General features: G+C 34.1%; 2 protein-coding genes across 3 annotated transcripts; one reads left to right on the forward strand and one right to left on the reverse strand.

The window, feature by feature from the left end:
* Positions 1-1,104: 1,104 nt before the first annotated feature.
* Positions 1,105-3,064, reverse strand: tmem199 (transmembrane protein 199). Its single transcript, XM_048161582.1, has 6 exons — positions 2,447-3,064; positions 2,305-2,378; positions 2,107-2,196; positions 1,971-2,013; positions 1,777-1,889; positions 1,105-1,673 (listed from the first exon to the last, which is right to left on the reverse strand). Exons 1-6 carry the CDS (start codon positions 2,616-2,618, stop codon positions 1,578-1,580), a joined length of 588 nt encoding a protein of 195 aa, XP_048017539.1. The 5' UTR covers positions 2,619-3,064; the 3' UTR covers positions 1,105-1,577.
* A 4,243-nt stretch (positions 3,065-7,307) lies between these two features.
* Positions 7,308-14,502, forward strand: poldip2 (polymerase (DNA-directed), delta interacting protein 2). 2 transcript variants are annotated; one of them, XM_048161418.1, is made up of 11 exons: positions 7,308-7,698; positions 8,393-8,474; positions 8,553-8,650; positions 8,744-8,840; positions 10,181-10,256; positions 10,772-10,879; positions 10,975-11,111; positions 12,995-13,021; positions 13,129-13,254; positions 13,348-13,427; positions 13,701-14,502. In XM_048161418.1, exons 1-11 carry the CDS (start codon positions 7,514-7,516, stop codon positions 13,813-13,815), a joined length of 1,131 nt encoding a protein of 376 aa, XP_048017375.1. In that variant the 5' UTR covers positions 7,308-7,513; the 3' UTR covers positions 13,816-14,502. The 2 variants fall into 2 exon arrangements, with proteins under 2 accessions (XP_048017375.1, XP_048017376.1); XM_048161419.1 differs by having other exon boundaries at positions 7,309-7,698; positions 8,399-8,474.
* Positions 14,503-15,154: the final 652 nt, after the last annotated feature.

Genomic DNA, 15,154 nt, shown 5'->3' on the forward strand with positions numbered 1-15,154 from the left:
TCTGTAATTGTATTTTCACTAGTGAAATGTTACTGAAAATGTATTTCTGATATCAATATAATTTCAGATATCTAAAATGGCTTTCTTACTAGTAACAATCACATTCATGATATCAGAAACTAACATTGTCACTAGCGAAAATCAAATTATTGATATCAAAAATTAACATTTTTTACTAGTACCAATTCAATTTTTGATATCAAGAACTGACATTTCAACTAGTGACAACTGAATTATTGATATAAAAAATTATTATTTTTACTAGTAAGAATTGTATTTCTGATATGTGAAATTGGAATTTCAACTAGTAAGAAATCAGTTCTTGATATCAACAGTTGAATTTGAATGGCAGCCTTTGGTGACATTTCACTAGTGAAAATACAATGACAGATATCAAGAATTCTAGTGGAAATATAATACTTGATATCAAAAATTAGCATTTTAACTAGTGAAAATTTAATTGTTGATATCAAGAATTCATATCCTGAGAATGAATATAAGTCAAAACGGCTTGCCATATATATGGGCCAATTTCAAAACACTGCTTCAGAGCTTTACGAATCGAATCAGTAAATCGGAGCATCAAAGTCACGTGATTTTAGCAGTTTAGCCGTTTGATAGGAGATCCGAATCACTAAATCGAAGCAAAAGATTCGTAAAGCTCAGAAGCTTCATGAAGCAAAGTTTTGAAATCACCCATCACTAGATATTGTTGAAAAGTCGTAATTTTGTTTCTGTTTTTTGGCGCACAAAAAGTATTCTTATCGCTTCATAATATTAAGATAGAACCACTGAACTCACATGAACTGTTTTAAATGTGTTTTTCGTACCTTTATGGATCTTGAGAGTTTGAATGGCTTTGCTCTCAATAGAGGCCTCACTGAGCCATCGGATTTCATCAACAATATCTTAATTTGCGTTCTGAAGATGAACGAAGGTCTTACGGGTGTGGAACGACACGAGGGTGAGTAATTACTGACAGAATTTTCATTTTTGGGTGAACTAACCCTTTAAACAAAGCTTGACTCTGAACAGTGAGCATCACCAGGGAGTGTGATATTAATTTTTTTTCCTTTCTTTCTTTTGAATGCCTTTGACTCAATGTTAGCTTTTTGGATGTTTTTTTTATTATTTTCTTGTAAAAAAGAAAAAGAAAAAAAGATGACATTTTACCACACTACATCTTGTGAGTCAATAACAATTACAATAAACATCAAAGCACAATTCATTAACAACCATGTCTCTTAGTTATGACTGAAACAAGAAATGACACACATTCAAATAAATACTAAGATGACAGATGTGGAAAACAAGACAACAATACAATCATAATTTACCCTCTGGTGTTTTGAAATTGAAGGGTTTCCAAGAAAACTGATTAATTCTAATCTTGTACATTGTAATTTAAAGGATTCCTTTGCAAAATCTTTTACTATATGTTAGATCAAGCACTGTTAAACATCTTACCATTTGGATTTTGGAGGGGGAAGGGGAAGAAAGCACAAAATTAAACTGTACAGTGAAAGATGTTTGTGATGACAAAAACATATGGAAATACTGAATGACATTAGTTGGTATTAGGGCTCTCCAAGGTCTCCCTCCATAGTCCGGACAAGAACATAAAGCTCAGCAAGGCCAACAACAGATGCTGCAATCACTGCAGCTATTACTCTCTGAAAGAAAAAACGCACATAAGCATTAGAAATATGCGTTTAGTTCCAAAACACCTGGAAATTTCACTGTGCAATAATTGGTGTGAATGCGGTGTGCACTTACTGCTGTTGTCTCTGTGAAGATATACTGGCTGCCCAGATATGAACAAGCAAATGCTGCAACTACAGTTACCAGGAAGTTGAATACAGTAACAACAACTGCCTTCACAGAACGTACTGCAGAACACAAATGACAAGATGAAAGACAAGACAGAGACACATTAAAAATGAGAAGAGAAAAGGGAACATGCTGCTTACCTTCTCTTCCAAAGTCTGCTAGTGTACCATGATGTTTCATTTCCTTTTGAATAAAACAGTATATTAATAAATATGACAGTATTTTCAAAAACTATAGGGCACATGTTTGTTATCAAGACTGTAAAAGAGAGTTTACCTGCGGATTTACATTCCGAGTTATTCTCTTATATTCTTCATTGGCAAGTTTTGCTTTAATTTTTTCTAGGCGGGCGACCAGCTGGGGGTTCTGTTGGGTTTAAATAAAATCAAGCTTTAAATACAACTAGTTGAAACAAGTCATTTTGCAACATTAATGACTGTAAAGCCAGACAGTAATGCAGTGATTCTCACTTACCCTTGGAGGTTTGACGACTTCTGGAAGATGAAGTGTGCTGTCCTCAAACAGCTCATGAAGGTACACTGGATATCCTACAAAAACATCAAACTCAGCTTCTAAGAAGCTTCACAAAATGTTTCATAACGTGTAGGTTTCTTACCATTTTCTTCAAGGAGCTTGTGTAGTTTCCTAACAGTCTTGAATGGAATGATGGACTGATCTTTCAGAGCATTCAACTCTTCCTTCAGCTCTTCTGATAAGGCAGATTCACTCTCCAGTAAATCTCTCACCTTCTCCTGAAACCTCTCTCCGATTTTGAACGAAGAAGCCATGATAACAAAGATGTCTGCTAAAGGTTAGCGCGCATTTAGTTGTATGGATCAGTAATAAATCTGGCTTGTGTGGACACTAAATAGAAAAGCTGCGTAAAGCAAAAAGGCAACTTCCTCATTAAACCTATCAAAAGGCTAAAAACTACAATCAATTCAGCGTCACAATATTATATAAATTAAAAACAGAAAATATTCCTAACAGAACTAAACTATAATGTTACACCCATAAACTTAGTATATTTTTATCTTAAATTGAGCATGTCTTCTGTTTTCAGCCCTGTATGTCAGCTGATTTCTTCTTCCTCTTCTGGTGTTAATGGTGGTTGGCAGACTAACTTAAATTATGCATTCACGCCACCTACTGGATAGGAGTGTGGAGCGCATAATGTTTGGGATTTTTTTTTTCTTTATATAAATAAATCATTTGAAATAACAAACAGGGATTAACATATTATCAATGAAAGACATTAATAATAAGACCAAGCAGCATACTGTAAACAAGATAATAATAAACAAACAAAAATAAAACATGAAAAGCAAATTATAACAGAGTGGGGGGGGGGGGGGGGGGGGGGGGGGTTATCCATCTATATTGCCAGTAATTTAGAGAGCTTTAAGGCACTCCTCATTTTTAGTTGTTTTAAGGATTTAAATAAAATTTTAAAGTCATTTGTCAATGTCTCAAAACATGGAGAAACATTAACAAATCTACATTTGTGTATGTAAAATTACACATTATTGCACAAAAATTCAATGTCTTTGTTGTCCAAAAAGACACCAAAATTAACAATATGATAGTCAAAGGCAGGTATTACATTTTTTGTCTCCGACCACTCATACAGTCTGTCCCAAAAGGATTTAACAATCGTACAATTATAAAAAAAAAAAAAAAAAAAAAAAAAAAAAAGATGTTCCTGAGATTCAATATCTTTTTGACAAAATGTTGCTATCCAAATTAAAGCTTACTCTTAGAAATTCATTACATGGATAAATCTCATTAATTGTTTTGAAATGTACTTCTTTCATTTTAGGTAACAAAGGAAATGGTTCTAACTTTGATAGTGTCAACTTTGGAAAACCTTGGAGATAGATTTTTTTTCTTTTAACAGGAAGAGGAAAAGTGTGGGAATTACAGAAGAATATTGTAATATAACTTTATAGATTTCTTAAAGCTACAGGAATAGCTTTGACAACTAAAGAATATTGTCTATATGAACAATCCAAATTAAACTTTATCTTAAGATTATCATAACTTTAATGGAGTTTGAAAACAATAAGACAATAAATAAAAATTGATACAACTGTATCTTAAATTCTATTGATCAGTCTTGTTTGTTTTAATAAAAGAATTAAAGCATTAAATATTCTTGATTGTTTTGGGCCATTTCCTAACAGAACCTGAAGTGACAAATTATTTGAATGAACGAAGGTCTTATGGATGTGGAACGACACGAGGGTGAGTAATAAATGACAGAATTTTCATTTTTGGGTGAACTAACCCTTTAAAGGTGATTACTTTTGCACATATCAAAGTGAACCAAGCAATTTTCAAACAACAACTGGACATTCATGTAACTACACATTCGTACTAGACATACACATACAAACCAACAACTGGACAGTTTTACGAACATTTAAAAACAAACCCAAACCCATAAAACTTTAGCTTATTTTAAGAATAATAAAGGTATTACTATTCTGAGAGCTTTCTGTCCCAGTTTGTATGTTAAGTTAAGTTTCGTTAAGTTTCAGTAAATGAAATTACACTAGAAACTTTGTTCAATTTGTTTTGCAAATGATTTCTGTTACATTTTTGGAAGGAGGAAAATACTGTCAGTGTATAAACTGAATGAATGTTAATAAATATTTCTTAAGCATTTTGAGTCTTGTGATGATTTATTGCATTTTCAGGAAAAAAAATACTTCACAACTAATGAAAAGATAGTACTTTTATGCAATATGTTTTAAATTTATGTTTTTACTTGCAGGCAATTAAAAAAATGATTTGGGAAAAATTAACATTAACAAGTTGGTATGCAGTAAAATTAAATTGGTCTAATGTAAATAATAGGATTGAACAAATTCAAATAATATAAGTGTGATTGACCTAGTGAAATTAAGTTAATACAAAGTAATAAATTAAGTTGAGAAAACTTCATTTATTTAGGTGTTACCAATTGAAGTATTTTTTAAGTTGATCCAACTGTTTGCTTTTTACAGTGTTGAATGATGAAAGTATCTACCTTTTGTTCCTCTATCCCACTCCTTCTGCCATTTTATTCTTATTTCACTTGCAATTAACCATTTTACTTCTGCTTTACTCACTGACAGTTTAATGTCAGTTTGTGCATGTTTCAAAGCCTGTTTAGCCAGATTGTCTGCCTCATCATTTCCTTCCACGCCCACATGCTGGTGGTACCCACAGGAAGTTCACCATAAGTCAAGATTGTCTTATTCTAAAATAGACTCTGCATCACTTCAAATATCATATCTTGTCTTGCTTACTGATCTTATTGGCTGTACTCCTATCCATTGAAGAGTATCAGCTGATTTCTTCTTCTTCAGCGTGTTTATTGGCTGGTTGCAAACCAACTAAATAATCGTATACCGCCACCTACTGGCCTTTTCGGATTGAGGCGCATGACTGTATAAAACAGAAAAACAGGGTTTTAAAAATGCTTTTGGAATAGGGAGGCTGAACTCCCTCCCCTTAGTGTAAAGATAATTAGGTCTAGTATTTGTCTGGAAAACAAAGAGTCTGATTATGTTTTTTATTTTTTTGTTATGTCTTGGAAAGTTTTTAATTCATAAGTGCAGATGGTTTAAATCTAAACCTAACTTTAAGATGAATGAGGTTAAACTCTTGTGCAAATCTTTAAAATTGCTTAAAAACAAGAAAGCCCTCAAGTTGATTTATCTGTAGACACGTATAAATTAATTTAAAAAGCCCCTTTTGATTTATCTAATTTATTTATTTTATTGTGTCAGTTTATTTTATTGTGATCTCTATTTGTTACTCAACCTATGGCTGATCATATGTTGTTTTATTCAGTTATTTGATTATGTACCTTGTTTGTTTGTCTGTTTGTAAGTGGTTACAAACAAATATACAGCACAGTCCAAAAGTTTGGAACCACTAAGATTTTTAATGTTTTTAAAAGAAGTTTCGTCTGCTCGCCAAGGCTACATTTATTTAATTAAAAATACAGTAAAAAACAGTAATATTGTGAAATATTATTACAATTTAAAATAACTGTTTTCTATTTGAATATATTTCACAAAGTAATTTATTCCTGTGATGGCAAAGCTGAATTTTCAGCATCATTACTCCAGTCTTCAGTGATCCTTCAGAAATCATTCTAATATGCTGATCTGCTGCTCAAGAAACATTTAATGTGTACAATTGTACAAAATATTTGTGTACAATATTTTTTTTCAGGATTATTTGATGAATAGAAAGTTCAAAAGAACAGTGTTTATCTGAAATCTAATCTTTTGTAACATTATAAATGTCTTTACTGCCACTTTTGATTGATTTAATTCATCCTTGCTGAATAAAAGTATTCATTTCTTTCATTTCTTTTCAAAAAAATAAAAATAAAAATTCTTACTGACCCCAAACTTTTGAACGGTAGTGTATAATGCTACAGAAGCTTTGTATTTCAGATAAATGCTGTTCTTTTGAACTTTCTATTCATCAAGGAATCCTGAAAAAAAAAGTACACAACTGTTTTCAACATTGAAAATAATCATAAATGTTTATTGAGCAGCAAATCAGCATATTAGAATGATTTCTGAAGGATCATGTGACACTGAAGACTGGAGTAACGATGCTGAAAATTCAGCTTTGCATCATAAATTACTTTGTCAAATATATTTAAATAGTACACAGTTATTTTAAATTGTAATAATATTTCACAATATTACTGTTTTTTACTGTATTTTTAATTAAATAAATGTAGCCTTGGTGAGCAGACGAAACTTCTTTTAAAAACATTAAAAATCTTAGTGGTTCCAAACTTTTGGACTGTACTGTATATATATATATATATATACATACATATACATATATGAAAAGAATAAAGTTTTTGGAATAAAGTTCCCTAGTAAATTATTTGCATTATATTCTAGACCAATATGGTTTTATAATCCCTCATCACCTTTTATTTTATATTCTCTTTATATTCTATATATTTTATATTCTATTTATATTATTTTATATATATTCTATATATTTCACTTTATATATTTCTCTGTTGTTTTTATTTAATTTGTTTATGCACGTTATATTAATCAACTAAAAAAAATAAGAAAAGAAGCATCCCCTTTGTATTGTATATTTATTGAATTTCAGTAAAGCACAACAGACAGAACAAAGACAAAACAAGGGTTTGGTTTTTACTGCATTTACATATATATATATATATATATATATATATATATATATATATATATATATATATATATATATATATATATATATATATATATATATATATATTTCACTCGAGGGGACAAATAAAACCAAATAAAACATTTTCTAAACACAGAGAAATGGGATCAATATTATCAATTATAAATCTAGTCAAATCTTTCCAGAGTTTCCTTACATGAGTGCAATGCCAAAATTAACGAAAGCACAAATATATGAGAAAAAACGTATTATGACCTTTGTGTAGTATCGACGTCTTCCGGTTGCAATGCGTTATGGGAAATTGTGTGCTACTTTGTTGTGTCCAATATTGCAATAAAAGAGTAAAAACTTAATTACGTGTTATTTCAAACTTGTGCTTCTCAATATTCCCGAGTTTCACGCACTTTAAATGTGAGTTTTGTGTTTAATGTAAAAGATATACCCAGTGTCCGTGTGTTCATGTGCAGATAGCTAAAGGAAGATGGCAGCGTGTGCAATACGTCGGGGCTTATTGTCCACCGCTAGTAAATATAACCAGCACAAATGCACGCACAGAATACTGAGTGCGTTAGACTTCAGCAGCGGATTAGAAACGAAAAGACCCCAGCCGAAGTGTTCAGCTTGCGGGTTGTCCAGTTTTCAACAGACGAGGTTCATGTCATCACGGTAAGAGCTAGTAAAGCGAACGTCCTACCATGTCCTCCTTTTACATAACTGCGCAAAGTTGTAGTTTCAGCAAACTATTTTGACAGCAAACACCTTTACGATGTATCTGTGAAATGCATTCATGTTCATTAAGAATTTAATATCAGCTGTCACGTGTTTAATGTTAGCTGTTACTGTAGTTTGAGTGATTCACATGCTTGTATACATGTAACACAACTTCCATGTTGTTTCAGTACTCAAATGTGTGGATGTGTAGTGCACTTTATTTTTTACTGAGTGTGTGGACGCCAGAATCTCGAATCAGATGTTTGTTCACACTAATTTTGAGTTAATTGTTAAAATGCCATTGGAATGGGACAGATACCAATACACTAAACTGAGGCCTACAAGAAGGACAAACCTCAGCCTTGCTTTAAAGTCCCCCAAAGCCATTTCTGATTACATAAGTGACAATATGGGCTTGAGCCAGCAGACAGTAAACAAGTCCTATTTCTGTTCACGTCTGTTTGTTTAGTGCACCATAAATCTTTCAGGTTCAGTCTGGTCAAGTGTCCAAATATTTGTCCTTTTTATTTTTAAAACATGTGGCACAATATTCAACCTTGCTGACCATAAGCTGGCTGAGATGTTGAGGATATATCCCTAGCTATGGGATATTGCAATTTAGTTTCTTTAATGATTGTTTCTTTGTCAGAAACAGACCGGAGGGGAAAATACTTGAACCTGTTGGAGTATTTGAAGCTCTGAAGCAGCATGGCAAATATGAAACAGGCCAGGTCAGTGATCGTTTTAATTGCGAAATCCCTTGATTCTGATTCCTCAGATGCAGTAATTCTAATTTTTACCATTCACAGCTTTTCCTGCACAGTGTTTTTGGGTATAGAGGAATTGTGTTATTCCCCTGGCACGCTCGTCTTTACGATCGAGATGTGAGTCCTGCTGCGGCTGACAGGTATGTTGTAGAGGATCTTTTGAGCTTATGCCTGACTAAATTCCTCAGTTTGTGTTTCAGCTTGATTATCCTGTTTGTCTTGTGCTTTTTCAGCAAGCCAGACTCTGTGGGCCATGGGTCTAAGGAGGTGAAGGGCAAAATGCATACGTACTACCAGGTCCTCATAGACACCAGAGACTGTCCTCACATAGTAAGTGGCATCAAAATACATATATGTAAATAGTACATTGATGTAGTGTAGTCTCAAAACATATTTGGACACTTAATCCACACTTTAAAATTATTAAATATGTTTTTAGAACTTTTTTCTTTGCTGCATCTACACCACTGTTCAAAGGTTTGGAGTTGATACATTTTTAAGTTTCTTATGCTCACCTAGGCTGCATTTATTTGATCAAAAATAGAGTAATAATATGAAACATTCTATTTATTAAAGGGTTAGTTCACCCAAAAATGAAAAAAAAATGTTATTTATTATTCACCCTCATGTCTTTCTACACCCATAAGACCTTCGTTCATCTTCAGAACACAAATTAAGATATTTTTGATGAAATCCGATGGCTCAGTGAGGCCTGCATTGACAGCAAGTTAATTTACACTTTCAGTGCCTAGAAAGCTACTAAAAACATATTTAAAACAGTTCATTTGACTACAGTGGTTCAACTTTAATATTATAAAGCGACAAGAATACTTTTTGTGCACCAAAAAAAACAAAATAATGACTTTTACACAATGTCTAGTGATGGCCCATTTCAAAACACTTCGAAGCTTTTGTTTCGAATCACGGTTCAGATCTTGTGTCAAACTGCTGAAATCACGTGACCTTGGTGCTCCGAATCACTGATTTGAAAAACAAAAGATTCGAAGCATTCAAGTCAGAAATCAGCCATCACTAGATGTTGTTGAAAAGTCGTTATTTAGTTTTTTTTGGCGCTTTATAATATTATGGTTGAACCACTGAACTCATGTGACTGTTTTAAATATGTTTTTAGTAGCTTTCTGGGCACTGAAAGTGTTAATTATCTTGCTGTCAATGCAGGCCTCACTGAGGCATTGGATTTCATCAAAAATATCTTAATTTGTGTTCCGAAGATGAACGAAGGTCTTACGGGTGTGGAGCGACATGAGGGTGAGGAATAAATGACATTATTTTCATTTTTGGGTGAGCTCTTTAAATTAAAAATGTAATTTATGCCTTTAATAGGAAAGCTGCATTTTCAACAGCCATTACTTCTGTCTTCAGTGTCACATGATCCTTTAGAAATCATTCTAATATGCTGATTTGTTGCTCAAGACACACATTATTATTATCAATGTTGAAAATGTTTTTACTGTGACTTTTGATCAATTTTAATGCATCCTTGTTTAATAAAAGCATTACTGACCCCAAACTTTTGAACAGTAGTTTACGCATTTTATTGCTTTAATATTAAATAAGCAATGCATTCATGTTTGTTTTTGATGACTTACTGATATTAGTACACATGAGGTCATTGTCAACTTTTGCTACTTTGTATTTTTCACAATTAGTCTCAGCGTTCTCAAACTGAAGCAGTCACGTTCCTGGCAAATCATGATGATAGTAGAGCCCTGTATGCAATTCCAGGTAAACTAAAATATTCAACTATCCTTAAAGGTTAAGTTCGCCGATTTTCAACTAGCTTTGTATTGTTATGATGTCGGTTGTAATTGTAAATTAACAATGTTTGTACTCTTTCTCCATGTTACCTGCATGGTTTATTTGTAGGCTAAAGTCAAAATGCATCATTCTGTGTACTGTTGACAACTCTAGGGCATTTGTGGAAACTACAGGTCGTACGCATTTTTGTATCGGATCAAGCCCACTGCATTATATGTGTTGAAGTTTCCCTACCTTTTTGGCAAAACAGAATGCCACAAGCCTTTTCTATGTTTTCTGTAGTCATGTTGCAGAGATTGTTTAAAAAAAAAAGAAAAGAAAAGAAATCGCCTTTTTGCCGCATAAAGTTTTATTGAAAGCCCATCTTGCCAACGGTTAATCACCACTTTAAATATTGGGGCAGCGTTTTTATGTTCCATTATCTGCCTGTTGTTTTTGTCTCATTGTTTTCATTTGTTCTGTGTCTGCTTGTGTCTTTTTAGGTCTGGATTATGTGAGTCATGAAGACATCCTGCCTTACAACTCCACTGAGCAAGTCCCCATCCAGCATGAGCTGTTTGAACGCTTCCTCATGTTTAACCCCTCCAAAAGTAACTAGTCTTCTTCAACTCTTTCAACAAGTATTCATCTAATACTAGTTCTGATAAAAAGTTTCTGATGAATTGCATTCATATTGTTTATTTAGATCCTCCATTCACTGCAAGAGATACCCTACGGGCCTGGCAGGAGAAGAACCATCCCTGGCTAGAGCTCTCAGATGTGCACCGGGAAACCACAGAGAACATCCGTGTCACTGTTATCCCCTTCTACATGGGCATGAGAGTAAGAATGGAGGGTTACAATGTACTGTATTGCAACAATTGCTCATAACAGGGTGCAGGTTACAAACTTAAGATGTATTATACACTACCTTTCAAAAGTTTGGGGCCGGTAAGATGCTTTAATGTTTTTGAAAGAAGCCTCTAATGCTCACCAAGGCTGCATTTATTGGATCAGAAATACAGAATAAAGTAAAAACAGTGAAATATCATTACAATTAAAAATAATGGTAACACTTTACAATAAGGTTTATTTGTTAACATTAGTTAAGGTATTAACTTACAATTAGCAATACATTTGTTACAGTATTTATTAATAATAAAAATCCAGCTGTTTGTTGTTTATTCATGTTAGTCTCAGAAGTTAGAGAAAATCTCTAGTTGAATTTAGGGCAAGTTAACACAACAACTCATTAACAGTTAAAAAATAGCGATGTTAAAGCAGGTTCTGTTTGACCCTATGAATCACCCATAGTTAAAGCTAGGAATGCCAGGTCCTCAGTTTTTCCTTACACTAAACATTTTTTTAAGTTATATATATATTTATTATTTGCAATATACAGTGGGTATGGAAAGTATTCAGACCCCCTTAAATTTTTCACTCTTTGTTATATTGCAGCCATTTGCTAAAATCATTTGTTCATTTTTTCCTCAATAATGTACACACAGCACCCCATATTGACAGAAAAACACAGAATTGTTGACATTTTTGCAGATTTATTAAAAAAGAAAAACTGAAATATCACATGGTCCTAAGTATTCAGACCCTTTGCTCAGTATTTAGTAGAAGCGCCCTTTTGATCTAATACAGCCATGAGTCTTTTTGGGAAAGATGCAACAAGTTTTTCACACCTGGATTTGGGGATCCTCTGGCATTCCTCCTTGCAGATCCTCTCCAGTTCTGTCAGGTTGGATGGTAAACGTTGGTGGACAGCCATTTTTAGGTCTCTCCAGAGATGCTCAATTGGGTTTAAGTCAGGGCTCTGGCTGGGCCATTCAAGAACAGTCACGGAGTTGTTGTGAAGCCACTCCTTCGTTATTTTAGCTGTGTGCTTAGGGGCATTGTCTTGTTGGAAGGTAAACCTTCGGCCCAGTCTGAGGTCCTGAGCACTCTGGAGAAAGTTTTCGTCCAGGATATCCCTGTACTTGGCCGCATTCATCTTTCCCTCGATTGCAACCAGTCGTCCTGTCCCTGCAGCTGAAAAACACCCCCACAGCATGATGCTGCCACCACCATGCTTCACTGTTGGGACTGTATTGGACAGGTGATGAGCAGTGCCTGGTTTTAACCTTGGCCAGATCTGTGCCTTGCCACAATTCTGTCTCTGAGCTCTTCAGGCAGTTCCTTTGACCTCATGATTCTCATTTGCTCTGACATGCACTGTGAGCTGTAAGGTCTTATATAGACAGGTGTGTGGCTTTCCTAATTAAGTCCAATCAGTATAATCAAACACAGCTAGACTCAAATGAAGGTGTAGAACCATCTCAAGGATGATCAGAAGAAATGGACAGCACCTGAGTTAAATATATGAGTGTCACAGCAAAGGGTCTGAATACTTCGGACCATGTGATATTTCAGTTTTTCTTTTCTAATTAATCTGCAAAAATGTCAACAATTCTGTGTTTTTTCTGTCAATATGGGGTGCTGTGTGTACATTAATGAGGAAAAAAATGAACTTAAATGATTTTAGCAAATGGCTGCAATATAACAAAGAGTGAGAAAGGTGGTCTGAATACTTTCTGTACCGACTGTGTGTGTGTGTGCGTGTGTGTGTGTGTGTGTGTGTGTGTGTGTGTGTGTGTGTGTGCGCGCATGCATTTTATTTATGGTAGCGAAATGATTTTTCTTTGTGGTCTTGATTCAGATTTGTTTTTGTATGTCCACAGGAAGCTCAAAACTCCCACGTGTATTGGGTAGGACAAATTACCTAATTATGCTTTTCATAATAACACAATAAAAGTGATATTTATAGAATGGCCAACGTGACCTGTTAGAGATTATATGTTGATGTTTTCCTCAGTGGCGGTATTGTATCCGTCTGGAGAACCTGGGCAATGAGGTGGTTCAACTTAGGGAAAGACACTGGAGGATCTTCAGTCTCTCAGGGACTCTGGAAACAGTCCGTGGAAGAGGAGTGGTTGGCAAGGTGAATTATTAATTATCAAAAGCATAAACCAGAATTAAAGGTTATGGAAATAGGATTTGTTTGCTGAATGCGATCTGTCATTCATCTCACTAGGAGCCTGTTTTGTCAAGAGAACAGCCAGCGTTTCAGTACAGCAGTCATGTTTCACTTCAAGCACCCAGTGGACATATGTGGTGAGATTATCAATATACTGTAACATACTATTACAACTTCTACCAATATTAGTTTACATTTTATACCATCATCTGGACAGGAAATTTGGTCCACCTATTATATTGAATGGCTGAATGCTTGATTTTGGTGTATATGAATGAATTAGCCAAACCTGTTCATTTGAAGGCTTTCACATACTTTTGGCCATGTGATGTATAATTTTTTTTTTTTCACTCAGTTATTTTGCCTTGCAGTAATGAGGTGTGAATATCATGTTTTGTTTCCTTGTTTAGGGGGACATTCTGTTTTGAAAGGACAGATGGCTCACACTTTGACGTGCGCATTCCACCTTTTTCACTAGAAAGCAATAAATATGACAAAGCTCCCCCTACTGGCTATCCCTTGTAATGGCTATCCCTGCACCTATAAGACTACCATCACGGCTGAGCTCAGCATCCCTACAGGCTGTTCCCTTGGAGATCCATGTTTTACCTTCCTTATCAGTGCTCCTTAAATATACAATGGTTTTAGCAAATCATTCGTTCAGTCTTTGACTGCAGCACTGGAAATGTGTAGCAACTGCATATCTTAAAAGGAAAAAGGGCATAGCAAGTTGAAATGAGGAGTTGATCTTATTAAATGTTATGATGCAAGTGCACCTCGAAAGGCCGTATTGAGAGAATTTGAATGTGATTTGTTTTTTTTCTTCTATTTATTTGGAATAATTGTGCTCATCAATTGAATAAGCTTATTAGCGTTAATCAAGCATATTGTCAATTTATATCTAAGTTCAAACCCCTCTTATAGTTACTTCCTTACTTATATTCTGGAAAAGACAGTCGGTGTACATCGAATGCTTTCTCCAAATGCAAATAGTCTAATTAATGACTTGATGCAAAGATTGTTCTAAGGTCATGCCAAAGTCAGCCAGTGAAATGTGGTTTGACTAAGAAAGCCTAGTGGAATAAAAATGTATTAGAGACCATCATCTTGAAACCAACCTTTGATCATATATTTGGGTTAAACTACTAGATGATGAACTGCTGTTTACTGTAAATATGTTTGTAAAAGCATAAATAAAAATGACATTTCCAATTTCCTGTTTTTTTTTTTTGTTTTGTTTTTTTGTAACTGATGTGGTTCCACAATAGCAGCTGACATTCTCTACAAATCAGTGACTTAAAGGTGCAATATGTAAGAATTTTGCAGTGAAATATCCAAAAACCACTAGGCCAGTGTAATATATTTTGTTCACTTGAGTACTTACAATATCCCAAACGTTTCCAACTATTTGTAAATCGTGAGAAAATTGCAATTTTAACCAAGGCTCCAGGACATGTGAGGAGTCGCCTGTCAATTGCGTCATACCCGCGTTACCCTCGGTTTCCGGTTTTATTTTGTAGAAACCATGGAAACACCAAAGATGCTTTAATATTTACATGTTTTATTAGATAAGGGAACAACTGTTTTGATATATTTATAGACAGAAAACAAATTGTTACATCGCTCAACACGTTTAATCTTATTTTTTACATCTAATTTTTTTTTTCTTTTTTTTTTTTTTTGAGAGTACCATGCTTTACCATACCTCAGAGAAAAACACTATTTTGTAGCATAATCAGATGCAGCTTTATTTTTAGTAACCGTAATACAGCATTTTCTCCATCATATAATATGTTTTAAAAATTAATTGCATGCCATTTATCAACACAAGCCATCCAGCATTTAATATGATATACTAAAATCG

The sequence above is a fragment of the Megalobrama amblycephala genome, linkage group LG16 (assembly GCF_018812025.1).
Source record: "Megalobrama amblycephala isolate DHTTF-2021 linkage group LG16, ASM1881202v1, whole genome shotgun sequence".
Taxonomy (NCBI): domain Eukaryota; kingdom Metazoa; phylum Chordata; class Actinopteri; order Cypriniformes; family Xenocyprididae; genus Megalobrama; species Megalobrama amblycephala.